General features: G+C 36.6%; 2 protein-coding genes and 1 long non-coding RNA gene across 4 annotated transcripts; 1 reads left to right on the forward strand and 2 right to left on the reverse strand.

Annotated features, from left to right (window-relative positions):
- Nucleotides 1-1016: 1016 nt before the first annotated feature.
- Nucleotides 1017-11856, reverse strand: LOC147495075 (uncharacterized). The gene is given in 12 exon segments (XM_086569563.1): nucleotides 1017-1678; nucleotides 3482-3610; nucleotides 3613-3690; nucleotides 4322-4445; nucleotides 5299-5314; nucleotides 5317-5500; nucleotides 6220-6999; nucleotides 7001-7033; nucleotides 8092-8161; nucleotides 8571-8674; nucleotides 8760-11426; nucleotides 11535-11856. Coding segments are annotated over 12 exon segments (4485 nt in total). The 5' UTR covers nucleotides 11691-11856; the 3' UTR covers nucleotides 1017-1534.
- A 4435-nt stretch (nucleotides 11857-16291) lies between these two features.
- On the reverse strand, nucleotides 16292-18231 carry LOC147495076 (uncharacterized). The gene is made up of 2 exons (XR_015200423.1): nucleotides 18034-18231; nucleotides 16292-17023 (listed from the first exon to the last, which is right to left on the reverse strand). It is a non-coding gene; the product is annotated as an uncharacterized LOC147495076 (long non-coding RNA).
- Nucleotides 18232-18428: 197 nt separating this feature from the next.
- LOC147495077 (serine/threonine-protein phosphatase PP1) lies at nucleotides 18429-26507 on the forward strand. 2 transcript variants are annotated; one of them, XM_086569565.1, is made up of 4 exons: nucleotides 18430-18696; nucleotides 19662-20221; nucleotides 20867-21076; nucleotides 26145-26507. In XM_086569565.1, the coding sequence occupies exons 1-4, from the start codon at nucleotides 18513-18515 to the stop codon at nucleotides 26157-26159; spliced, it is 969 nt and encodes a 322-aa protein (XP_086425691.1). In that variant the 5' UTR covers nucleotides 18430-18512; the 3' UTR covers nucleotides 26160-26507. The 2 variants fall into 2 exon arrangements, with proteins under 2 accessions (XP_086425690.1, XP_086425691.1); XM_086569564.1 differs by lacking the exon at nucleotides 26145-26507 and having other exon boundaries at nucleotides 18429-18696; nucleotides 20867-21220.
- Nucleotides 26508-27587: the final 1080 nt, after the last annotated feature.

The following is a 27587-nucleotide window of genomic DNA, read 5'->3' on the forward strand; positions in this document are numbered from 1 at the left end:
AAGACTAATTAACAAAACATTGAAAAAGGGATGAAACTACTGTTTGAACTAACCTAAATGAATAATTATGAAAAATTATAAATTTGAACTAAATGCATTGAATTAACCTCAAAAAATAATTAACAGAAAATCAGAAACTTGATGCAAATGTATTGAATTAACCTCAAAAAATAATTAACATAAAATCGGAAATTGGATACAACTGTATTGAACTAATCTCAAATAATAATTAACAGAAAATCATAAACTGTATGCAACTGCATTAAACTAAAATTAGAAATTAACTAACGGAAAATCAGAAATTGAATGCAAATGCATTGAAATAACCTCAAAGAATAGTGAACTGGAAATCGAAAGCCGGATGTAACTGTATCGCATTGACCTCAAAAACATAAATAACTAGAAATTGTAAACTATCGAACTAACCTAGAAAAACAATTAATGGGAAATCGAAAACCGAATCTGCGGATGTATTGAACAAATCACAAAAGAGTAATTAACGAAACATCAAAAATTGGATGTAAATGCATCTTGAATTAACCTTAATGAATAACTAACGGAAATTATAAAGTGGATGCAATTGCACTTAACTAACCTCAAATAATAATTAACGGAAATCGAAACTTGATACAACTGCGTTTGACTAACCTCGAAAGAATAATTAATGAGAAATTGGAAACTGAATGCAACATACTACATTGAACTAACCTCAAAGAATAATTAATGAAAAATCAGAAACTTAATACAAATGCATTGAAATAACCCTAAAACATGTTTGTATTATATGTAGGAGGAATAAATGTCTCGACAAATATAGTTTGCATTTTAAGTAGTGTTTATCATAATTTTTTTTATTATGATTAAAAATGTCATGCTATTCAAGTAGCTTCAATATTATCTTTGTCACATTAGGAATTCTCACAAAACTTTAATTAAACTTCTATTATTAAACCTAACAACAAAAACAAGTCGATAAATTTTATCAAGGTTTGGTGCTTCCTTTTTATAGAGAGTGGTGCAAGAAATTTGAATGACTGATTAATATAATTTTCATATCTCATAGCTATGCATAGTTGTTAATATAATTTACAATAATTTAATATAACGACACCCGTTCGTAGGACGGGTTCGAAAGCTAGTATATACTAGTAGTTACCAAGCTAAAAATACTGAATAAGTGACCTCTCAAAAACACAGTTTAAGATTAATATCAGTAACATCTCAATCCTTGTTGTAATTCTTCAGTTATTTGCATGAGCTTCAACTTGTCAAACGAAGGCTTGAAATATTGACTTCTTCATAACCAACCTTGGGCAAATCACCTGGATGTGGAGACTCATTTGCATGAGCTTCAACTTGTCAAACGAAGGCTTGAAATATTGACTTCTTCATAACCAACCTTGGGCAAATCACCTGGATGTGGAGACTCAGCTGATTGCTGTTAAGTGAGGCGTAGAATCTCACAGAACTGCATCGAGAGCTCCTGCACTGACGTTTTCAAAATCTTCCTGAGTTGACCAGTAGAATATAATGTCTACAGTTGGAAGGTACCCAACTCATAGCCACGTCGTGTCAGCGATACTTTCCTTTCTCCAACCCATTCCAGATGATATGAAAGATCAAGATTATAGATCAATAACCTCGGACTATTTATATCACTTGAACCTTTTGAATTTTCCTGCAACAAATACAAATCAAAACAGCGTTGGAGCTTTTCCTGTTATCTGATTAAATAGAACCATAGACTACATGGAACAAACAAGAAGTAGATAACAGAGCACATTATGGTTTAAAAGTTCTTGAAAAATGTGGCTTGAGAAAAGATACTGTTGTCGAATATGCTTACAAGAGTCTGCCTATCATACATTCATATATCTGTAAGTATGGGTTGTGAAACCATTTTGTATGATCGGGATTGGCACACATATTAAACAATTAGTCTTATTATAGGTAGGACTGCGATCGAATTAGAATTTCCAATTCCGGAAGCCACATATCACCTTATTATACATATCTGATCCTTCTCATTAATCAAGTAGATAAAACTAGGGTACAAAAATTATGCTAAACCAACCATGAACTGTAAACATTCAATTCAATGGTAAGTGCAGGTTTAACGTAGGTTGGTACCTTAACGAGAATTAGAACGGCAGAATAAGAAACTATAAAACAACAACGTTATCTCCATTATAACTTTTTCATTCAACATTTCAATGATTTTTAACTATAAGCCACATATTTCCAAGTCGGTGGAACTAGAACTTATTATCTTGGTTCTGGAACCACTTTCTCAACACCAAAACTGAAACCATCATAAATAACTGGATTCAACATTAGTTTAAACAAAACTTGCATACACCATAATTGTCAAAAGAAATGAGGCATACACACAACTGAAAAAGTTGCCTTTTCAGCAAGTTGTTCTTTCCCCATTACATAACTATCGTTTTCATCTGCCAACCCAAGTTTGTTTCACAACACAATCAATGTGTCCTATATACTGATACTAGATTACTAGTACTACTTTGTTATCATCCAAAACCCAGTCAAGCCTGATGGCTAACTGACAAAACCTGTGAGCCAGAAAGTAGGAGAATACCAAATAGCCATCTATCTTCTCCCTTATTCAATTTTGATTTTAGCTTGTCTTGCAGTGTCAGTGTTGGAGATCTCTGTGTTTGTGGTGTAGGAAGACTAGTTCATTCGGAGGTCCACTCAATTGCAAACATAAATCTTACTCTGTCCACACAGTCTTCTGACTCTTTTCTATCAACAGTAGTAGTCATTTAGTCAGATCAGATCAAACTAATATTTATGGACCACCAACTCCAAAGCTTAATTTCTATGCATTCCTTTATGGTACTCATAGTTTTAGGAACCGTTTTCGATAGGATACAATCATAGTGATCACAGTTCCACTCAGTGGCTCATAAGAACCAGCGCATCATTGTTGAAAGGAAATCGCCTAGATTACGCTATAGATAAGCCAAGAGAGAAATTCTCTAGTGGTCTACTCTATTTTAGCACCAGCGAGCTCCTAATAACACCTTCAACTCTTTCTGTAATAAAGTTTCACCACGTAACCTATTAAAACATGGCCAATAGGTATCTTGATGTTCTTTCATGACTTCTACTTCAATTGTGTGTATTTCTAATTTTCTATACTTCTACTTCACTGCATATCCTCAAAATTCTATTTTGCTTTTCCTTTCCATTTCTGAGATTCAAATATAGGGTTTTTTTTTTCCCTGATTGACAAATTCAATAATAGGTTAAGATAGAATTCAATGATCTGTTGACCAAACAGGTTCTAAATACCAATTTAACCGAGTTTACCGATTTTCACCGGTTCTTTGCTGATACTGATTAACATTGACTCTTTGAGACGGACAGCACCGACTCCAGGTCAGCTCGTCCGGTTCAAAATTGAATGTAGTACTGAGTAATCAATGTAGTATTAAGGACATGGTTGTGAAGCTACCTCTGAGTTAACTTGTTTATCACGTCCCGTTATGCTTTCCATAATGCTTGCCCTGGAATACTTAGGAGAGAAACCCTCCCATGGAGGCACAAAAATTAGCTTGGTGCATTGAACTGGCACTAAGTTTTTTAACTTAGTTTCTCCCACCATGCAGATCCCAGTGACCACCACCTGATCATCAAGCCATGCTCAGAAAAAGCAACTAGTCCCTGCAGTTACAGGATTCTCAGTAAGAATCACGACATATACATACACAACATGAGTGGGTAGCTGAGATAACAACAGTGTAATGTACACAATTCTTCTTGCTGTACATAATACACGACATATATAGGTGAAAAAAAATTAAGGATACTGACCGACAGAAAGAACAAAAATAAAATATTAAAAACCCCTGCATATGTTTTATGCGCATGCATGCAAACATCGGAGTTGAGGACATACTCTTTGATTTCTACCACCTACAAGATGTGGCACAGAAGTTATTATAAGATGAACCGGAGTCCTGATAGTCCAATGTATGACAACCCTCTTTTTTTCTTAGAACTTTATTCCATCCCTGGTGAAGGTGGGATAACCCTCCGTTCCTCAAAAACAAAAAGGGGGTAGGGGCCTTCTACAAATTGTGGAGGTAGTCTCTTCTATCCTTACAAAATAGTTACTATAGGATGGCTCAGGGCCTCAAAGAGGGACAACTCCTAGTTTATCTGCTTAGTGTATCCATGTTTGTCTACACAACTATATATAATGGATCCCCAAGAAAAGTATTGACTTGAGAGATCCAACTGACCAAAGTTTATGTACTCTATCTTGTGGGGTTTACAGCTAATTCAGCCATACCTCTCCATCCGGGGAAAAGCAAAGAGCTGAAATTGCAGGTGTTACTGTTATTTCTGAGGCACCTCCAAGAAATTTTGGGAGACCAGGCGGCCCACTTCCATCCAGGACCTTTACCTTTGTCACACTACATTGCAGGAAAAAAAAATGATCACAATTAAAGGTTATAATACTGGGTTTCAATTTCATTCATACTCTAATCAATCTAGAAATTGAAATATTTGTGTGAAAAAAGTATGCTGAAATGGTGGAATGTTAAGTAAACTATTGGTAATTACGAATTGAACATGAAAAAATATTCAGGGTTTATAATGGTAAAATTCCTGTGTACATTTGTTTTAATTGGCTAAAACAATTGCTTTCAATAGTAAGTCAAAGCAAAATAGTACAAAGGAATGTAACTCTCTAAATCCTAGTTGTGGTTCCATTATGGGATAAGCCAGACAAATAATTTCCTCCCCGCCTCGGTGTTGTCACTGGCAAACGAACTAAAACAGTACAAATAAAAAATCAAATGAACAAAAGTTGGGACTCATACATCACATCACATTATCCTAAATTGTGAGAGTTAATCATTAATCATTACAAAAAGTACAACATGCTCTATTGTGAAAGCACCATCCGTTAAAGATAAAATAAGTCCACACCTATCAATTCTGATGAGTCAGTCAAAAACTTGAGGAAGAGAAAAAGACAAGAAATGTATGATGAAGTGAAAAAATTCATGGTCATCTAGCAAACTGTGCAATAACCCTAAAGGAGTAGTTAAGGATAGCCAGGTTCGAGCATGTTTTAGTAAAATATGAATTATTTCCATTTCCTTCAACGTTTGATCAGATATAATGAAATAAGTGTTCACATGTATCATTCTGAAATAACAGCCAAATCTTGTCAACTATTATCAAGTGTCAAGTCACATGCCATATATTCTCAACAGAAGTAAAATAGTATATTCATATTTCATTTCTTGTCTGAAATACCTTTGCATGTCATATACCGAATTGTAACACTGTGAATGTCTCCAATTGCGTCACCAACAGCCAACCGTGTCGACGAGTCATTCACAGATACCATTGGAAATGCACGAATAACTTCCTTCAAGGCCACCATGGAGCTCTGGAGGCAACTTTTCCGCATGACTGAGTTCCCATGGTCTATTGTCTGTAGAATATAAGTAATTACCTGCAGATCTGTCTTAATGTTAGAGCAATCAAGATAAAGTACTAAAAATATATTATCAACATACATAGGAAGATACAGAATCAAATTAATAGATGATTTTTAATGCAATACATATATAGATAGACTTCCTAGGAAACCAGAATATCTCTATGTCACCTCTATGTACATAGTATGCCTGTATGCTCAGTTGCTCACATAATTTTACAATATGACTGACCAAGATAGGAATGGATATACTAAGTGTACCACCACTCTATGTATAGAGCAGTATAGAATATATATATATATATGAACAAGAAAGTGATGTCTACGTGTACCATCTTAATGGCAGAAAGATTCTCATGGGACGGTACATGATGAGTGGGATAACGGGTGCCAGCCTATTGGGATATCATAGTTTCCACCCTCTCTGTGGTGAATATTCTTTAAACAGATCACTGGTTATCACTGAGCCATTTATGGATGTAAAGATCCATTTAACTTTTATTCCTATACACATCCTTTTTTAAGAGCTATACATCCATTGTGTAGCATAGAGGTTTATCAATATAGTATATTACAATTTGAATTCAAAATCCCGACTTAATTGTTTTCCTCATGATCAAAATTCAAATATTAAGCCTGAGTCTTGTAAATGTGATAATAAGAGTACGTGATCCCTAATATCGAGGTTTCCCCATCCATCACTATCATAATATTCAAAACAGGTTTTGACATACCTTATCAAGGTACTGAGCCAGAGGTTTTGGGGAGCCGCGGACAACCCTGATGAGAGTCATGAGAGAAACTAAATGAACAGGAGAATCAGAAGCAGTGGACCAAATCTGGCTTTCTATAACATGTAAAAAACCAGGTATATCGGCCATTGCTAAGCTTGGAAGAAGTATAGCAACCAAAGCTTCTCGGATAGTAACAGCTGCAGCTGGACTTTGTGCAGCTGAATTAGAAAATGCACCACTAACACACTCTATCTGAAAAAATATGTCCACCAGCAAACGCGGTATTTCAGGACAAATACATGACTTCCAAGTACTCTCCATCCCTTCTGATAAGAGTTCTGCAGCAGTTGAACTATATTTCTCATTCATTGCCATAACCAGCTTCACCAATGGGTGCACAACCAACGATGCAAGCTTCTTATTGACAAGACCTGGATACCAGATGGCTAGTGCTGCTGCAACAATGATATGAGAGGCCATTGCATCTTGGCTTGCTCCTCCAACACAAGAGATCCAATCTTGCATTTCAAATGATTCCAACCACGTGAGTATGCTGGACTCCTCAACCTGAGAATCACCTTCTGTTTCTGTGATCCTGTCTGGCTCCACTGAGCTGCTTGCAGATACTTTGCTTGTACTTATATGTTTGTGTTTTCTTGTCTTGCATCACCAGGAAATACTGGAAAGAGAGTTATTTGATCTACTTTCTGAACACAGAGTGGGCGGAATAGCTCGTGAGGCAGCACAGTGGAACAGAGAGCGTGCAGCCATTCGTACATGTTAAACTTTCATCTTGCCAGAAACTCGCTAAAAGCTGTAAAAAAATGTATAACATCACAAAGACAAATCAGTGTTATACCATTAACCACTTAATAGCATGAGTGCACGACTAAACATAAGTTCCTCCTGAGGAAACCTTCTCCTGCAACAAACTATAATCTTCAACCATAGAATAGAATTATTCCGAAAAAAGAAAATCAGCAAAAACTCATCCATCATTGAGGAATCCATGCCTAGCTAAAAAGTTAAATGGGGTGGCAGTATTGGCACCCCAGAAAGTTGGTTTGTCACCCCTTGCGTAATTTTCATAGTAAAGGCACTCCGCCATTAATTTGAAAAACTGCATGGCACCCCACAACAGTTTAGCACCCCACCTTCTTCTCTATTGTTTTTTCCAATTAAAAACCGCACCACCACAATGCTTTGTTACCCGCTTTTCACCACCACCACGTTTTTTTTCGGATTCACCTTTATTCTTTTTCTTCTTTTTTCCTCTACTTTTTTTCCTCATCTTCTTCTACTCTCTTCTTATTCCTCTCTTCCATTCTCATTTTTCTTTCTCTTACTTTCTATCTTCCTCTTCCTCGTCCTCCATCGTAGATACAGAGGATGAAATAAATTAGGAACAATAAATGAAGTAGAGGGAAAGAAAAACAATTGGTGGTGATGGTGGTGATTTAATGATGTAGTATGGTGGTGGTGGCGGTGGCGCCGGTGTTGTTGGTGGTGATGGGGGAGTTGTTTGTGATGGTGTGTGGTGCTTGCATTTTTAGTAATGGTGGTTGTCAACAGGTGATGGTGGTTTTGATGTTGGTCGTGGTGATGGGGAGTGGTTTGCCATGGTGTGCAGTGTTTGCATTTTTACTTTTTAGTAAGTAGTGGTGGGTGAGTTGCTAGTATAAGCACCCCTTGGAATGGGTTTTTGGGGGATTTGTGGGACTGAAATGGAATAATCATTTTTGTTATACCCTTGATGGAAAGGGGTTCCAAACCCACTTTATGGGGTGCCAAACTGCTAATACCACCACCCTTTAAAGATGATAGCAAAATAAGAAGACTTTCAAGCTAATGACAAGGACAATAAGATTCTACCTGAAGTGATGGTGGTTTTATATCCGGACATTTCTCAGCAAAACTGCGAGTATAGAATGCTGCCAAGGAACTGCAAGGTATTAAAAATCAGATCAAACAAGGGCCACAGAACAAGAGGACATAAAAATCGGGGTGAATATGCCTTAACCATGCTGCAATTATTCTGATAACGTCTACATGGTGATGGTAAAGACGAATGCAAACATTCTAAAACAAATAAGACAGGTGAAGGTGGACTGAACATAGTGTTCCATCCACTCCTAACTCTTATATGGCATTCCAGAAGAAATTACCACGTCTTTTTTGTTGCTGTTGTTGTTATTGTTTTTGAAAAGAAACTTTACTAATAGAAAGGGGGATAACACAGTTTCACCTACTTTAAAAGAAAAGAAAAAATTGCTGGAGAATTGTTGCATTGACATATAGTTTTACCTATTAAGTATATCCTGAAGAAAATCATAAAGAAAAACATTTCATACCTGCTAGCTTCTGAACTTGAAAGAGCCAAGCTAACCATGCGTTGTGCAAGGGCCACTATTGCCAATGACCGAATAGCACAAAACTCTGAAGATGAACGCCAAAGCTGAAAATTAATGCACGGCCTCAATTTTCATATCTATGAGTAAAAAGGAAGATAGGCAATAAGAAAACAACAGTATCCAAAATACCTCAAGAGTAGCACGTGGGCTAGGAAATGCCAATGTTGTGGATCCTTTATCCCCTTGCAAACCAGGAGATACAATAAAGTTTTTTGGCCTATTGACATTCATTTCAGATATGAGCAGTCTATCTAGCTCGGAGTCCACACCCCACAGGTGCAAAAACGATAAGCTGAAGCGTATGACACATCCTTCAATATATTTAACCCATTCATGGTATTCTATGGGACCACTTGTGCTCTCTTGTGCATCAGAAATACTGTCTGAAGTCTTATCAATAGAACTAGAAGTCTCATGCCTCTTTTCCGACAAAAGATCATTCTGTAGCATATGACTATTACTTATACACTCTGTGAGATTTTGACAAGGAAACATCAATGATCTAAGGTCAAATCTTAAAGTTGCAATTCCAGGGAAAGGACAAGAGCATTTCACAGGATGTATAGTGTGTTGATCTACTTTTGTGGAGAGGTATCTCCCGGACTTTCCTTCACTAGGATCTGCAATGGATGAATCGGTCAAATCTTTAAGTTTCCTTTGTGTATGTAATGAAGTGACCCCTGTTTCAAGATGCTTAGAAGGAGATTGTGTACTCACATCTTCACTCATTGCCAGAAGCAATGAAGATGCCGAGGTTATTCCACCCAATATATTGCCGGTAACAGAATTTAAGTTGATACCTTTACAAAAATGGTCAAACATTGAATGAGAAGCAGGACCACGGAGGAGTCTCTCTCGAGCACCAGTCTTTACATCCCAAAGACATAAGACATCAACTGCATCAGAATTTTTCAAGTGATTCTTGCATAGACATGCTATATAACCTCTTGCACCATCCCACACTACTGATGAAGGATAGTGCGCGTGTCCAGCAAACATTCTTTCAACCCGCAATGTATCAAAGGAAGCAAGTGTGACACAAGAATCCTCCCCAACTGAAAGGAAACAATCATTCCAAGGACGATCGGTACAGGGAGGAGGCAGGATAATTTGTCGCACAGGAGCTATGTGATGGTGCATCACAGAGATGAGATCACTAGTATCAAGATCCCATATACGAACAGTGCAGTCCATGCTACCTGATACTAGGACCCGACTAAGATTTCGTCCGTTTGAGGTTCCCACCATCCGATGTGCAGCCAAGCACAATATCGGACCCTTGTGTCCCGAGAAATATTGCTTAGATACACCTGGCTCCACCTTACAAAGTGGATTTCCAGAAGAATGCAATTCCCGAAAAGTGGTCTCAAAATGTACCACTTCTATCTCACCACTATAACATCCATAAACTATCGCATATGGAGCGTAAACATGTTCAAAAAGAACCATTGAAGATGACACTGTATGCTCTTTGAGCAGAAGATTACTGTTGCCCTCTTCTCCACAAAATTCATTTGCACTTTTTAAAATTGTAACAAAATTTTTCTGAGATGTTTCCTGGACCTTTGCATCAGTTTGTGTTATGGAAGCATTGCACTTTGACAACTCACCACTAGAGACAGAACGGGAGCTATCAATCCAGTCACCAAGAAAACCACCTTCTCCGAGCATTTTGCACTGTTGGTTCAACTTTCCGTGTGCATCATTTTGCTGAGACAACCAGATTGTGATGTGGGGTTTCCAAAACAAAGATTCTTCCACTGCAAAACACGCTGACTCCACACGAAGAATGAAATCGTTCATCTGACAAAAACTAATGGAAAGTTTCGCATTAAGAGGATGAGAAACAGCAGGGATCTCAAATGACAGTTCGAACTTGAATGTGTCGTCCGACCCTGAAACTTTATACACTAGTGCAGCACCTTTACTATCCCAAACAACAAAGCTTTCTACAAAACCTTTGGGCTGGTAGTCTGTATCTAATGCCTCGGAATCTTTGTCCCATACAAGAAACATACCCCCTGTAACATGAGACTGTGCAAGAAGACCGTCATCGCATAGGGGACCATCTAATAAAGAAATCTCCCCAATAGCAGCCCCAGTATCTACTAAGCGGAATACGCAGTGGGTCCTATATACAAGCACTAGGAGCCTTCCCTGGGTCGATATTGATACAACGGGATCCCCCTCGGTTAAACCTTCGTTCAAAATGGACATCATGTTATGAGAAATACTTTTACGCAGTTTGCTTACACCATCCCCATCTTGGTCAGACTCCTCCAGTAAAATTGACTGCATTTTACCATGCACATCGGCCAATACCACAGACGATACCTCCATGTACTTTCCAGATGGAACTACAGCCATAAACTTGAATTCTCCAATAGACAAACTCCCATGAAAGATAGTCCGAACAATATTCAAAGTATAAGAATCGACAATAACCACAGCATACTTTGCCCAAGTCCTTTTCTGTTGAGACTCTCTATCAACCACATGGTCCATATTCTGATAATTAGATGAATGGATAGTATCAATAGTACAACAAGTAATACACACATATCTTGGGGACATTGGCAATGTAGAAAGTGAGGATGGGCTTCCCACCCAAGGTGGCATTTTCCTTCTACGCCGACAATGCCCACTCCTTCTACTCCATATACACAATACACCATCAGTAGAAGCACTTATTAATGCATTATTGGTTAAATTCTCGTCACCTGTGGTTGGAGAGCAAATATGAAGACCTGAAATAGTAGCTGCATGACCACACAACATCGCCATTGGCCAGACCTCCTGCACATTGAAAAAATATATATATATATATAATCGTATGAGTTCATTGGGGAATTTGATCAAACAGTTTTTAAAAAAAAAAAAAAAAAAACAAGTTGGAATTAATACCAGTCCGGAATGAGTGGAAGAAAAAGCCCAGGAGATGATGGAGCCATCAGATGCGCCAGTGTAAAGAGTTTGGGGTTGGTTTAAAACAGCAGTTGATGTTATTTCATGGAGGGGTGGTGAGGGTGACCATATGCAACTAATTGGTTGGCACTTCATGATTTCATAATTACTAATAATTATTCTAGTTAAGTTGTCACTAACTCATTTGTTGTTTTCCCCATGACTGCACTGCCGATAAGCTGAACGTACTGATACCCTTTTCTGGCAAAGATCCCACCTAGGACTATTTTTAACTGTTCTTAGCAGGTTTGGGTCTTTCGGTTTTTTCATAAATTTATAAAATATATATTCTCAAAGTAAGTAATAGTCCTAAATTCAATAGTTTTTTTTAAGTTTTCTAAAAACTTTAAGTATATCTAATAAATTATATATACACGTGTACATTATTATACATACATGCGTCATATATAGAATAAATACATATATCGTATCACAATTATATCGTTAGTTAGCATTGCACGTATTTATCATATTATATATACACATGTAATATATCAATCACATTTATACACATGTATATATTATATATATACATTATACTATATTTATCATATATATAGTATATTAAATAATTCATAGTATATGTGTGGACGTTGATATTATTATTAACATTTATAATGCACGTGTTTAATATATGATAAAATATGCATTTAATAACACGCATTAACTATTATGCTGTATATATTTAGTAAACTTTTACACACAAACAAAAACTATATATTATAATGTTCTTGATTTTGCATTTATTTAGTGTAATACAATACTACTAAACTTTATATATCAAAATTATAATAATTGGTTCCGATACCATTGGTTTTTTACTATTCGATTCCAACAGTTCCGATTCTTTATCAATTCGGTTTTTAAAAACCCATTTTTGACTGGTTTGAAATTTTGGGACCCAAAACCGCCATAAACGGTGGTTCCAGTTCCAGTTCGGTTTTGGATAATTGGGTACCCATGGGCGAGCCTTTTATGAATTCCTATGGTATTGATGGCAATTGATAAATTAACACCGCCATAGGTTAATTAAGCGACCAACTGATTTTCATATTATTGGATGTATGAGCAAGAATTGAGACAAGATTTTATGGAAGATTCTTTGTCAGACCTCTTTCCATTGTTAGGCTCTGCATATCAATTAATATAATATTTATGGACCACCAATTCTAAAGCTTAATTTGTATGCATCCATTTATCAACCGTAGTTGTTTCTGTATATAGGTCACATATATTGTCTAGCATCACAGTGTTTGGTTGCAGCGAGATGGGAGGAAGTGGCATCAGTTTGATCAACCTCTTTCCAGCCATTCCCCTTGCATTACACAACTATACATATGTTGATGTGGATCATGTGGATCAGTGGAGAAGCTTAGGGAAGATTGAGAGTGCCGGTTTGCGGTTGAGGGTAAGGGCGTGGCTCGATAGGTTTTTAGTGAAGCGTGTGGTGTTTCTATCGATCGATGGCGTAGTAGTGGACAACGTTGCAAAGTTTGGATTGGGACAGGCACACGTGAGGATTAGTAACATCTTTGACTGGCTGATTGGAGACATGCAACTTGTGCTAAATGTGAGGATGAAGGGAGAATTAGATGAAACTGTGTTCAAGGCATTTGAGGACTTCATCTAATTACATAGAATAACATCTAACTTCACAGCACTTGTTTGAATACGTAGATATTGATTTAAGTAATGATGTAGCTCCTCAGTGAGATCTTTCATGTTTACATTATTTTATAAATTCCATATACACAAACATGAAATTTATCACAAAAGAAAAATAGTAGCAAACTAGCAACTGTTTCTAAAATGAAAGGTGGGATGGTACGTGGGCTTATTTTGGGGCCAAAAATAAATTTATAGAGTTCAATATGTACGCACTTCTAGCACATATAAAAAACATATGTTATGGAAATATTACATTAACTACCTCATTTTAATAGTGTCATCTAAATTAATTTGGGCTTAGCAAACTAGTATAAATAAAAGAAAAAGTAGATCACAATACTTTTGATTTTGATTTTCAATTTATAATTCTTTGAAATCAAATACTTTGTTCTCTCTAAAAAAACAAAAACAAAAATTGTAGTCTCACATGTCCACTATCCAAACCGAATAGCTTTAGAATCGTATCTCTAGAAACCGCATGGTACTCCTAAGGGTTCACATTTTTTTATCTTTTTTATCTATAAAAAAAAAGTGATATAGACAAAAATGATTATTATCTAGACAAATATACAAATGTTATTGTAGATCCACACACTAAAAGTTGTCACTAGATTAATTTCAACAACTCTTCATCCATCAATCAATTGTAACACTATTGCATCAAATCAACTTCCTATTTATAGGAAAAGTAAAAAGTTTTAGAACGTTTAGAGTTTTATTTCAATCTAATCAAATTTGTGTAATTCTGAAATATCTTTTTCAACCATTAGCAACTATATTTTTCTAATGTGTGCAATTAGGGAAAAATAAAGTATATGTAAATTGCACGATGTTTCAACATAATAGCATTGATTGTGGACTCGTTCAAAAGACCTACGAACATTTAAAGTTGTATTTCAATCTAGCTAATCACATTTGTTAATATATGATCGTATGATTCTGAAACATTTTTCCAACCATTAAGAAATTGCGATTGCATATTGTTGTTTTTTAGACTAGAAGTTGCCCATGACTTCGTCACAATGTTTTAATTTGGTAATTTAAGTCAGTACACATACATGGTAATTTAATTTGATGTACGATTTCCATTTAAATTGTTTTGGATTATTTTAGTTGTCTTGTTCAAATGATCGTATTCAATTTAAACATTTAAACAAAACATTGCATAATTGTCAGTAATGTATGTTTCAATTATTTAATAAAATTCATATTTGTATGACTCCCAATTATTATGTGATTATGTGTTTCAATTGCAATTGTTTTTTATGTGTGTTTGAAAGAACCAATGAACCATAAAGAACTTCATGTATACACTTTTTAAAACCTAAACCGTGCATTAGCTTATTGGTATTACTCTAATTTTGATCCTAGCTAACAAAATTTATAAATATGTCTCTATCTTTGACATTTTATGTTAAATTTTGAAGAAAACTACATATCACTTTTTATATTAATTAAGTTGTTCCTTGACCCTATCAGTCCGCCCATTCAAATTTGAATGATATATTGTTTGAATTTTATCGAAATCAATCTAAACAATTTATGTGAACTACTACGGTATAAAAGAAATGACTCTTATATGAAACTTTAAATTCAGGATCAATAGTTGCAACTTAGCACAATTATATGGCCATTATTAATTATGAATTTATATCATATTTAAATTATGATTGCTTTATCCCATTTTAAATTTTTTGGATTTTGGAGTTCAAAATTACTTGTATAAATATCTCAAAATATTAAATTAGGTCTATTACATAAATTAATTTTGGGAGTTTCAATTAGAAATTCCTGGAGTAATGAACATATAGGGCCTGCTTGATAAGTTTTCCCGCATGCTGGGCAAATATGGAAGAGGGAAAATATTTTCCCACTTAAAAATTTGCCGGCAAATTACCAGCAGGAAAATAGAGTTTTGTCGCTGCTTGTTTCATCATCAACCGTAAATGTTGGCAAATGTCATTTGCCAAGTTTGGCGATCTTGATAACACAAAAAATTTGCCATCAGCAAATTCGACAAATAATTTTTTGGCTGAAGTTTTACCATGCAAGTAATAAAAGGAGATTTCTTGTCATTTTTCTACTTGTTCGCTAGTCCAACAAATGAGCGCGTACAAATATTGTTCAGCCACATACACATACACCACCACTCTCCATAAAAGTTTAGAACAACAGATGCTTGTGTTTGGGGAGCTTTGCTAAGTTCCTACAGAGTTCATGGTAACGTGAGTCTCGGGGAAGTTGCTGCTAACCAACTCCTTGAGTTAGAGCCTAATAATGTTGGAAACTACGCTCTTCTTTCCAATATTTATGCTGCGAAGGGAATGTGGAAGGAAGTAAATAGAAGTGAGGGGTGTGATGGAAATCTTGGGCTTGAGAAAGAACCCTGGTTACAGTTGGATTGAGGTGAAGAACAAGGTTCACACACTTTTAGCTGGGGATAGATCACATCCAAATATGGCCCAAATAATCGAAAAACTGGAAAGATATTCATCAAAGACATTACTATAGCAGAGTTGGCTATGGGTGCAGATATTCATTATCCATCTTCTTAATATGTAACAAGTTTTAGGGACGTCCCAGGTTGTAGAATTTTGTATGAACGTGAAACCAGTTCTCTAATCGTGGTAGTATAAGACGCAAGCTACTGTGTGTATCTAGGTTAATACACTCTACACTGATTCTAGTTATTTATTTGGGAGGTTTCTTAGGAATTGGGTTGTTGCTAATTCTAGTCATTGTTTCTCAAATTATTTTTTGTGCAAGAAAGGCCATCAGAGGCAAGGTAAGTTTTCACTGATGACACCTAGAAATGGCATTGGCTTGGTTTTAGGGCTATTTTCTCTCAGCATTATGAGAAACTTAACATATCCTGGAGATATCGCGTTGAAAATAAGCATAAAGACGATGAACGAGTGCGATGATTTCGAAGTTGTTGCTCAAGCAAGTCTGAACATAGACATTGTCAAGTAGTCTGGATACATAGCTATTGACTTTTGCATGTAGGATCTTGTTTTGCCAATGCTTAATGAAACAAAAGCTTTATGGGATTGATATATTCACGAGCTGGGGTTACATGCTTTTGTTTCTAAAAATTACAGACATGCATCCACTTGTTGCTGCGACTCTGCTACTCTTACAAAAGAAATCAGCTCCTCAGCAAGACACGATCAAATGATTGTGGATGCTGTTTCCATCCAGCTTCCTGCATATGCAAAAGTCCAAAGTTGGTTTTGAACTTCTGATCAATTGCCATATCGAACTACTAATCGAGTCCAAAGTCCAAACATGCCATCCACGATGATGAAGCCAGATCATGAACTCGAACTCGAACTCGAATATATTAATTTTGGTCTATCTTTTTCAGAACAAACTTTCCTTAACCAAGAGGAGTGTGCTCTCTCCACACAATACAATCACCGCCATCCAATGGTTTAACAGAACTGGAACTCTAAACATCAAAAGTGAAAAGAAATTGGGAACTCTCAAGTTACTCGTAGAAATTATAGTGTTTTATTGGTTTTATGCCCAACTTATTTTATATACCCCTCACAACGCACGCAGTAGCAGCAGCAACAGGCATGTAGCAGCAGCAGTCTTGCGACGCAGGAACAACAGCAGCAAGGAAACTACAAGTCTGGAAGGTACCATATGAAGGAAGTATATTGAGATTATGACCTCCTATTAAGTATGAGGTCATTAGCTCGTCCATCCAATGGTTTGCTTGATCATCTCTTCTTTTGTCTCATCTCATCTCATCTCTGCATTTAAAGAGAAATTATGGTGTGTTCATGTAACATCCAGCTATTTGATCACATAACTATGTAGTTAAACACACACACACACACACACACACACACACACACACACCCACACCCACACACACCCCCCTCCTGAACACAGACCACTCACCTACCTGAACACAGTCTGCACTCACCTACACAAAGCACTCACACACATACCATTAACTTTAACACACACACACACACACACATGAACAGACACACACACACACCACATACCTGAAACACAGCCTTCACTCACCTACACAGAGCACTCACACAACCTGCACTCACCACCACAGTCCACAAACACTCACATAGCCTGCACACACACACAAAGCACTCGCACACAAACCTGAAACACAACTTGCACACACACACACACACACATATAATAATTGAATTTAAACATTAAAACAAAAACACATGTATAACAATAATTCTATTAAATAACTTCACAAAATAGGACGGATAAAATACCAAGTTCTAATATCCCAAAGCCACATGCATTCATACATATTGACACATGCATTCATACAAAATTCTTTTTGTGCCTTGTTATTCTTTTTCTGGTATGACACATTGACACCCCATAAGACCATAACCCACTAGTAGAAGAATACTATTAGTCCTATGCACCAAGATGGCAACCAACCAAATCTCTCATTACACTGAAAACTTCGAAGTTGGTATTGCAACATTATTGGAAAAGTTGCACAATAATAAGTATCGAAATTTAGATAAACAAAAAGAAAAGAAAACGGAACAATAGCAAATCCATACTTGAAACCGAGAATAGATCTCAAAAATCAATCTAGCTCATTTATCACACATACAACACGAAAACCGGACTTGTAGCTAAAAATTGGATCAATAGCAAACCATGGATATCGATGGTTTTGTGCTTGTAGATCGAGTTTTCAATCAAGAATGAAAATACATCTGCAGCATCACCATTAAAAATTGAGAGAGGGGGAGTGAGAACTCACCTTGAGAGAGAGTGTGTGTGAGAGATAGCGATTGTGATTTGCCAGCAAGCGAGAAAATTTTGGTCGATTTCCTCTAGCAAAATAAATCCAGCCCCGACTTGGATTTTTTTTTCCTGTGTGGAGTGGGAAAAAATGGTCACGTGAGGATTTTGCCGGCAAATTGGTTTTAGTTTTGCCAGACCCATATATCGCAACAAGCAGCGGCAAAAATGTATTTAAGTGGGAAAATATGGATTTGCCATGGGAAAATGGGTTATGAAGCAGGCCCATATTGATCATTGTTTGTAGATGGTATTGGATTGTATCGGGATGGTGGGAATTGGCGTAAGCGTGCAAAGTAAAAATGAAGGTCACGTGCTATTGGAAAAAAAATATAAAACACAAACACAATCTCTCTTTCTCTCTCTCCAGCCGCCCAAGCAAAGCAATGGTATTCTCTTATTTTTCTTGAATAAACGGAGCCGTTAAATCTAACGGAAATGGCGATTGAAGAGAGTTTACTGGATGAAATCATAGCTAGACTTCTCAATGCTAAAAATGGAAGGACCCCAAGACAAGTTCAGTTAACAGAAGTTGAAATACGTCAACTTTGTCTCACCTCAAAGGAGATTTTCATTAACCAGCCTAATTTACTTGAACTCGAAGCACCTATTAAGATTTGTGGTAATCTATATAAAGTTTATTTCTTTATGTTTTTTTTATTGCTTTTATGTAGTGGGATTTGTTTGAATTGTTTTTTCATAAGGGGAATGATTGGTTATCTGATATTGTTATGTATTATGAATGAGATGATATGCAATGGAGAGGAATGGATGTAGTATATAAGATAAGATTTTGTAGGTCGTGTTGAGTTTCTTTGCAAAATGCACACACGTGAGACTCCACTCATTAATGTTGAATGAATTCACAGTTAGTCCATATGAGAGGAAGTTTGGAGAGCTATAGTGTCATTCAAACCCTACCATATTTCCTAAATTTGTTTGGGTTTGGGAGACGTTGTCATATAGTTTGAGCTTTGTTTTCTATTATGTTATTCAAACTCCAATTATGTTTCATTTTCCTTTCCTTTGACTCTTTGATGATAAGCTCATATTTAACATGTTTAGTCCCACCTGATTGTAGGAGATATTCACGTTCAATATCCTGAATAGGAATATGGATGTGTATTTAATTGATTCTATATGTTATTCAAGTAGTTTATGTTTGATATTGGGGATCATATTTGATATTATCAATTTTCAAGCGACTCTTAGTATTATATTCAGATCAAATGGAGATGACGGGTCATCCATTTGAGAATCTATCCCTCTAGGGGAGCTTTCAATTTGGATTTCTTGCTTTTCGGGGTAGTTATAAGTTTTTTTTTTATCATTCTGGTCTTACGAAATCTAGATTAGAGTGGCAGTTTTATGCCAATCCATTGCTGTGTTGGTCTCTTTTTCATTAATATAATGACCATCATCCATCATGATGCAATTTCGATTAACCCTGAGAAAAGTCTGTTGACATAAAATTTTTCTAGCATTCTAGTTTCTGTGTAAGAGAAACTCCAATAATGTTTCATTTTCCTTTCTTTCTCTCTCTGACTATATGTCGTATATAACATGTTTATTCTCACTTGATGGCAGGTGATATACACGGCCAGTATTCTGATCTGCTCCGGTTGTTTGAATATGGTGGGTTGCCTCCTGAGGCAAACTATTTGTTCTTGGGAGACTATGTAGATCGTGGTAAGCAGAGCTTAGAGACCATTTGCCTTCTCCTAGCTTACAAGATCAAGTATCCAGAGAATTTTTTTCTTCTGAGAGGCAACCATGAATGTGCTTCCATTAACCGTATATATGGGTTTTATGATGAGTGCAAGAGGAGGTTTAATGTACGGCTTTGGAAGGTATTTACTGACTGCTTCAACTGCCTACCTGTGGCGGCTCTTATTGATGAAAAGATTCTTTGCATGCATGGGGGTTTGTCTCCAGATCTGAGGAGTTTGGATCAGATTAGGAATATTGCTCGTCCAGTAGATGTGCCGGATCAGGGTTTGCTCTGTGATTTGCTTTGGGCTGATCCTGACAAAGACGTCGAAGGTTGGGGAGAAAATGACAGAGGTGTATCATATACGTTTGGACCTGACAAGGTTGCAGAGTTTCTTTCGAAACATGACCTTGATCTCATTTGCCGGGCTCACCAGGTGTGTATAACTGATGCACAGAATTGTAGAATTCTTATTTGTTTGTTTTCAAATTTCACAAGTTGAGAAACATTTTCATCTTGGTTCTCGCACTTGAAGTGAATGAGATCTATCACTTAACTAGTAGTTTTTCCATAGTCTCTAAAAGACTAGTCACTTGGGACATATTTAGTCACCCCAAGCAAAATATTTGAGGTAAGAAAGTTTTTCATAGTTCATTTTCTCTTTGATATTAGAATTCCTGTTCCATTAACATAGGATGTTTCTTCTCTTTTTTTTTTTTTTTTTTTTCCTTTGAGGCTGTGAAATTCTTTCGCAGCCTCCTCCCAACAATTGTTGATACTAGATTAATGTGTAGTAGAGACTGTAACCTTGCATTGAATGTGTTAAGCTGAACTTCTCAGTTCTGTCAAACATGTCAAGTCCACATGAGGTTTCAGTACTGTGGTTCTGTTAAGCTGCAGTAGATTGCAAGTTAGACAATCATTTGTTAAATTGTAATTTTGCCTGTCATTTAATTTTTAAGTTTGAATATCATCCATTGAAGGATTTATGGTATCATAGACAAATTTATCAATGTAAAATTGTAAATAGTTGGTAAGTTGATATCTCTTCATCTAATTATGATGTCTACAATTATCATAGGTAGTAGAAGATGGATACGAATTCTTTGCCAATCGGCAGCTGGTGACTATATTCTCTGCGCCAAATTATTGCGGCGAGTTTGACAATGCTGGTGCAATGATGAGTGTAGATGATTCGTTAATATGTTCCTTTCAGATCCTGAAGCCCTCTGATAAGAAAGGAAAAATAGGATTCGGCAACATCTCAAAACCAGGGACGCCACCTCATAAGGTACCAAACCATGATTTTTCACTGATTCAGTATGTTTTGTAAGAGGCACATAGACATCTGAATGTGGTCCATCCACTTGATGCCTAAACTGGATATATGTAATAGGCTAATACAGTAATACTTATATACATATGCCTTTTATTAGGAAGTTTTTGCAGGAGATGTTGTTTCAGAATATCAACATGCTAATAGTGTGATTCTTCCTGCTTTGCCACATATGCAAGTATTCAACCAACAATCCAAGTTGGATGTAACTTTCCTTGGGATATAGACTTCTTCCTCGCTTCCACACAATCATGCTATGAAAATAGCCTATATGGACGAAAAAGAGCAAGTATTAGGAGTTAGTTGTAAAATGAATTCATACAGCATGCTAGGTGGTGATATGCAGGTTTAGCCTTGTTGCCTTTCTTTGGTGTAACGCGTTTACCACACACATGTCTTCGGACTAGATTATTGTCACATCTAAGTTTGTTATTGTCTCCCGTCCTAGATTATTGCCACTTATGTGTTTCTTATTATCTAAGTTAGCTTACTCTTCTTTGAAAACGTTGAATGGTTTCTAATAGATATCCTTCCCTGTTGATTTTTTTTAGGAGATTTCTTGTATACGTATCTCATTGACTCATCCTACTCTCCATGAATAGCTATATATTTCTAAATATATAAAATACCTCTATCTACTATATACCGATCCAAAAAAAAAAAAAAAAATCTTTAGCTATCCAGAGAAACAAAAGGTTGTGGGAACTTTTCATCTGTTCTATTGGATGGACCTTGGAGGCACCATGTGGATGTCCCTAGATATGGATCTTTTTGGGGGCTTCTGTTCATACTTGGAACCCTAGCTTCCTATTAGAAGCTTGTTAGACAGTATGGATCCCTTAAAATAGATGCATAGCTTCACCCTTGAATACCTTTGTGTGATTAAGTTGAAAATATTTTCTTCATTTTATAATTTTTATTTAATTCTTTATCTATTTATAAAGGGAGGGAATCAGTTTACTCACCCTCTATACTCTTTTTTCTACTCATGCTATAGACCTTTAGGTTTCCAGATCCAACGTTTAAAGTTTAAAATGTGGCAGCGTCATGAAGCAAAATAAAATAGCATCTGGCTTGGCTCAAGATGAGCCGTGATGCATTTATCAACAGTAGACATATACCAATATTTCTCCGCCTCATGTCCTACCTTTCTGAACAGAGAAAAAAGCCTATTCCTTCTTAAAACCTTTCTCCCTCAACTTCTCCATTAAAGTTAAACATAATCGATTAAGTTTTAGTAAAGTGGTGAAGAAAATAGGAGTATAGGGAGAGGGCAGGAAGCTAAAGAGAGATAGAAGAACTCATTCTCTAATCTCTACTTTCTGTTGTTCAAGGTTTTTTTTTACTAGAGAGTGAAAAATGAGGAAACAAATGAGTGTTGCTTATCATTAATGGACATTGAAAAGCCTGAAAATAACAGTGTTATTGAGAAAATGTAGTGCACGTGTTGGAGACAGATGAGATGTATTCTACCGTGTTAATAAATGCATGACAACACACCTTGAGCCAAGCCAGAAACTATTTTCTTTATCTTTGGCGACACTACCACATCAGCTAAATTTCAAAAGTTGGATCTAGAAATCTGACAGACTATAGCAGGAGTATGAAAAAAAGAGTTCTGGGGTGTCCAATCCCTTCCCATTTATAAATGATTAGGCTGAAGATCTTAGGTCCTAGGTTGTAGTTGTCGTAATAAATGCCTCCTAAGTACTTGTCTAGTTAACTCTCATTGCATGATATCTAAAATTCTTCAAATGTCCTCTTCCGACAGATGAAGGGACTTGACCAGTATCATATGTAAAAAAAATCGGAAAAACTGAAAATTTTACTAGTAAGGCCCATCAACATTCTGAAGGTGTCTATGACTTACATAGAATAGTATTGTGGTTTATGAGAAGCACAACTATATGATCATCTTTTGGACTCAAGCCAGGTGGTTCCCCACAGTATTGGAGATAGAACCAAATTCCTTGACCTCGTGTCCAAGGAGAGAATAGTGTGAACTAGTAAAATGATACACCGCGACCCAACAAGGAATAATCTTATACTCTAAGGAGATTAAAAATTTTATAAGTCGTGGAAATGTGTGACAATATGCTTAGTTTTGATGGGCACAACGATATTGCACCCTCTTAAGAAGCATACTTGTGTGATTTGTTATTCTAGATCTGTGATTGGCCATGGTGGCGGCCCACTTTTTGATCCCTGTAGGTTTTATAGTAGTGTAGCAAGTAGGCAGTTTCTTATGGTGGTAATTCTTGCTTGTTGGGGGCGAAATGGTTAGAAATTAGTTTCTAATGTTCTACTAGTCACTAAATCTTGCTGGTGTGCACTAGGGAGACTCTTTAGGATGACTTGTTGACTCTGTTAATTAAGTATACTAGCGGTGGTGCCTCCTTTTAGTATACTACCAAAATTTCTTTTAGTAAAACTTGTTAAAACAAGTTTCTACACTATTGTTTTTGGAGCCCATATTAATTGGGAAATCTTATAGAAAAACTTATAAATAAAGAAACCAAACTTATGGCGAATTATTAAATCTTGCAATCGTCATACATGATAACAATTACAATATGACCCAATTTATCTGGATTTGTCAACGGTATTAGGAAAACATGTTAGTTAATGAAAAAAATGTGGGAAATAATCAAATCTTATGTTAAGTGCATGATTTTACTATCATTTTAGTCGAACAAAAACGTTGGGAGGTAAAAGAGGTGGTTAAGAAGCCTATGAGCAAGGATGAGAAAGAGATTGATACAATATGGGAACAGATGGGGAGCAAATGCCAACCCTAGCAGGAAGAAATTGGGGAAACTGGTTGATGACTTCATGCAAATGGAGGAATAGATTGGTGGAGGTAACTGAGAAAAGTGATGGTGGTGAGTTTGACAAGGAAGAGGAAAATGAATGGAAACTAGAGCAACCTCAGGGGCTTATGGTATTACACTATGGAGGAGCATTATGAATGGGTGGATTTTTTTTCTTCCAAAAGGGGTTATTCTATTACTAGGTGAGAATGGTTCCATATGTTTTTGGCATGAAACATGGCTAAGAGAGAGAGATCACTTTGTGAGCAATACGTCGTTATCTATCATATCGTGGCAAACAAAGATGCCAAGGGTAGGAGATTATACTAGAAGAAGTGTGAATGGGAAGTTACATTGAGAAGGAGTTTAAATGATTGGGGGGTATATATATAGTTTTGTTAACTTGTCAGGCACTATTTATCAAGAGGGGATAAGTATGGCGAAGAAGATGGCCGCCTTTGGAGGTGGGATAAAAGCAAAATATTCACGATGAATCTATGTATGGGGTTCTTGCCAAGAATTATGGGAGAAGAGTGTTGAAACCCCAAGAGGTTATAACGGATTTTCCATTTAGGAGGATTTAGATGCCTTCTATTCATTTAAAAGGTAGCATTCTTCACTTGGATGGCGATTCTAAACGACATTGATAATAAATGCCCTTTTCTAGAGGATTGGAGAGGATGTGGATCATATCTTCATTCAGTGTTCTCTTGCTAAGAGGATGTGGGAGGTACTTTTCGCTTTGTTCAACAAGCCTTGGACACCGTCAACTATAATTGAGGGTGCATTTGGGGACGTCATAAAATATGCTCTATTGCCAAAGTCACAAGGTGGATTGTGGAGCACCTACGTAGAGCAATCGTTTGGGTTTTGTGGAATGAAAGAAATCTGAGAATTTTTTAGCAAAAGACTAAGGAAGCATTTAAAATCTTGTTGAAGATCAAGGAAGTACTCTACAATTGGTCTAGAGGTGTAGCGGATTTGAAGTACTTAAGATTTCAAGACATGGTGTGTAATTGAGATAAAATTGTAATGCCTTGAAGGGTATTTTTTTGTTGCATAATCTTGGAGTTAATATAAAAAGGGTTTCTAATTGTAGTTTTGGTGGTCCAGTGACTCTTTTGAAGCGAACGCTTGCTTTATTAACATGCTTTTCTAAAGCGGTTTCTATATCCTAATAAGCCATTTCATATTCTCTGGGTTATTGTTTAACATGAGTAGAAAGTTGATGATTTTCTACAAGTTCAGTTACTATTAAGAATATGCTTTTGTAGTACTATTTTCCAGCTACTGTATTTTCCCGAATTAGGCCTAACAAAATATTGGTGACATGGCCTCACATATTTCTTGGGTTGTATGCTTTAACTATTTGACTTTTATATACATACGTGGTGGAAAAGTTTGGATTTGAGGGACAAACTCATGGCTACAATTGGTGAAACAAGTTTGTTCGAGAAACAAGCTCTAGGTTACAATCCAATGCGGTTTTTTGTTTTATTTTGGATTATTTGGGATTCTGACTTCTTAATGAGAAGCTTAATCGGGGGTTCTGACTTCTGAGCTGGCATACAGGACAGTTTTTTTTTTTTTTTTTTTTAGTAGTTTGAATAATCCATTGGTTTTGCTTTGGAAAGGAAAAGTAGAGGCAATTTAGTTGCTCCATGGCATAGGAAGAGCTTTTAGGTTTAGCTGTTAGATGTGGCGGGACACTGTTGTGCAAATTTAAGAACTAGTGCCCTGTTTTAAAATGAAGGAGGCAATGACTGTCTAAAAGATTATGGTGATTAATTGGTGACACTTTTCTGGCAAGTCGGGAATGTCATAACAAATTTATCAGAATAATTTCTTTTGAATTTCAGATTTACAAGCAAGATTTGGGCGTGACGTGAATGTGAGCGATTTTTAACATATATATTTCAGTTTGTTTTAATTACCTTTGCTTCTTGTTTGCGTGCCTATGGAAGAGAAATTGAGTTGGTTGTTTGACTGTTATGGGGTTCATGTGGTCTCAAGTACCCTTTTGGGAGGCAGATCTTGCCAACACTTGTGAGGATGTCTATCATCAGTTGTCATTTCTTCTACACTCAATTAATATTTCTTTTAATTGATGCAAGACATAAGAGAGAGAACTTTGCCATAAGTGCGTTGCTGCATGGTCAGATTTCTTCTGCTTGTACTAAGATTTTATTTTATTTTATTCTTTTACTTTCTAGGGTGGAAAGGGATGATTCATGAGCCTCAATACATACCACTGGGTTAGTGTGCACCTGTGCTGGTTGATATCTCATTTTGCGAAGAGGTTGTTGCTTGAATATTTGAGATACTTGGCATAATTCTTCAATCAGAGAATTCTGTCTTTACCTCTTTTCTTTTACTTACCAGAGGAGCAGATATACAAAAAAAGCAAGTTTTCTTCCAAAATCGTCAGGATTGTTATGACAGTTATTTAAGTGCCATTTTGTACTACTCTCTTCGTGTGTAAATTAGTTTCAAAACAATCAGGCAGTCATGCTAATTGTAATGATTTCGATAGTTTAAGTTGATGGTTTTCGACTTCTTAATCAGTTACTTTTTGATTTTTGAGTGTAACCTATGAGTGTAATGTTGTGCCTCATGTTTACTGTGATATGTCAGGACTCTTCTGTATGACCTTTTTGGAGTGTTGCCGAAGCTACTCCCAAGAGTAGTGTAAAAGCTATTATGATTTAAGCTATTATAAGATTGAGAAACTACGTTTTGTAAAGAATTTTCGAACAAGCAGCCACTTTCCAAAGCGGTGTCTGATTAATTGGACAATGTTAATTCAAAAGTTAGATGCGCTGCAGTAATTTCCAAAAAACCAGGAGAAATGGGAAAAATACTAGAGCTAGAGAGGGAAATACTAGGCAGACCAAGAATGATTACAGCGGAGGTAACGGTGTATCTGATACTCTAATTGCATATGCAGGGTATGTAGGTACAGTGTTTCGCATGGGAGACCTGTTTGTCCTGTTGGCAGTAGTAGGAAATGCACCACCCAACTTGCACTCTCTATTGTATAACCTTCTATACTGAGAAACTTCGTTCTGACCCAACAAGGTTTAGAGAAGGCGTCCCAGTTGGGCCAAACTAATTTAATGGAGATGCAGTGGATTTACCCCTGTACCTCCCGCATGCAAAGCGGGCACTCTCAACCATTTGAGCTACATCCCAGTTGGGCCAAGCCAGTACTCCACAATTTGTTCTGAACGAGTTAGTCAATAAAAGTGCCAGTTATTTGCTTGGCAGCAACACAAACTAAAACTTAGTCACAGCTCAGTTAATGTGATTTTAGGAAATGTAAAATATTTGGGCTATGATACTAGTATACTACGTGGCAGTGGGGAGTGAGCGGAGCTGCGGGGGGAAAGAGAGTTGGGTGATGCGGGGGAGAGAGAGAGATGGGTGAAAGAGAAAGGGTATTGGGGGCGCAGAAAAAATGAGGGAGAAGTTGAGGACAGACAGACAGAAACCAACCAACTTGGTTTTTGTCCGCAACCCCCCCCCTTCTGCCAAGATCGTCGCTCCGATTCGATAATGAGCAAACAGCACAAGGAGCAGAAAATTTTGACAAGTCTCATTCCAAATAATATTAGCATTCGCAAATACACTGGAGCGTTCATGTGGACGTTTCTCTG

This window comes from Coptis chinensis, chromosome 6 (genome assembly GCF_015680905.1).
Source record: "Coptis chinensis isolate HL-2020 chromosome 6, ASM1568090v1, whole genome shotgun sequence".
Taxonomy (NCBI): Eukaryota; Viridiplantae; Streptophyta; class Magnoliopsida; order Ranunculales; family Ranunculaceae; genus Coptis; species Coptis chinensis.

What these genes read in the sequence shown, in the direction of transcription:
- LOC147495077 (XM_086569564.1), top strand. Translation starts at nt 18,513, where the DNA reads ATGGCGATTGAAGAGAGTTTACTGGATGAAATCATAGCTAGACTTCTC. An exon ending in AGCACCTATTAAGATTTGTG is followed by an intron (nt 18,697 to 19,661) that starts GTAATCTATATA and finishes ACTTGATGGCAG; the next exon opens with GTGATATACACGGCCAGTAT. An exon ending in TCATTTGCCGGGCTCACCAG is followed by an intron (nt 20,222 to 20,866) that starts GTGTGTATAACT and finishes CAATTATCATAG; the next exon opens with GTAGTAGAAGATGGATACGA.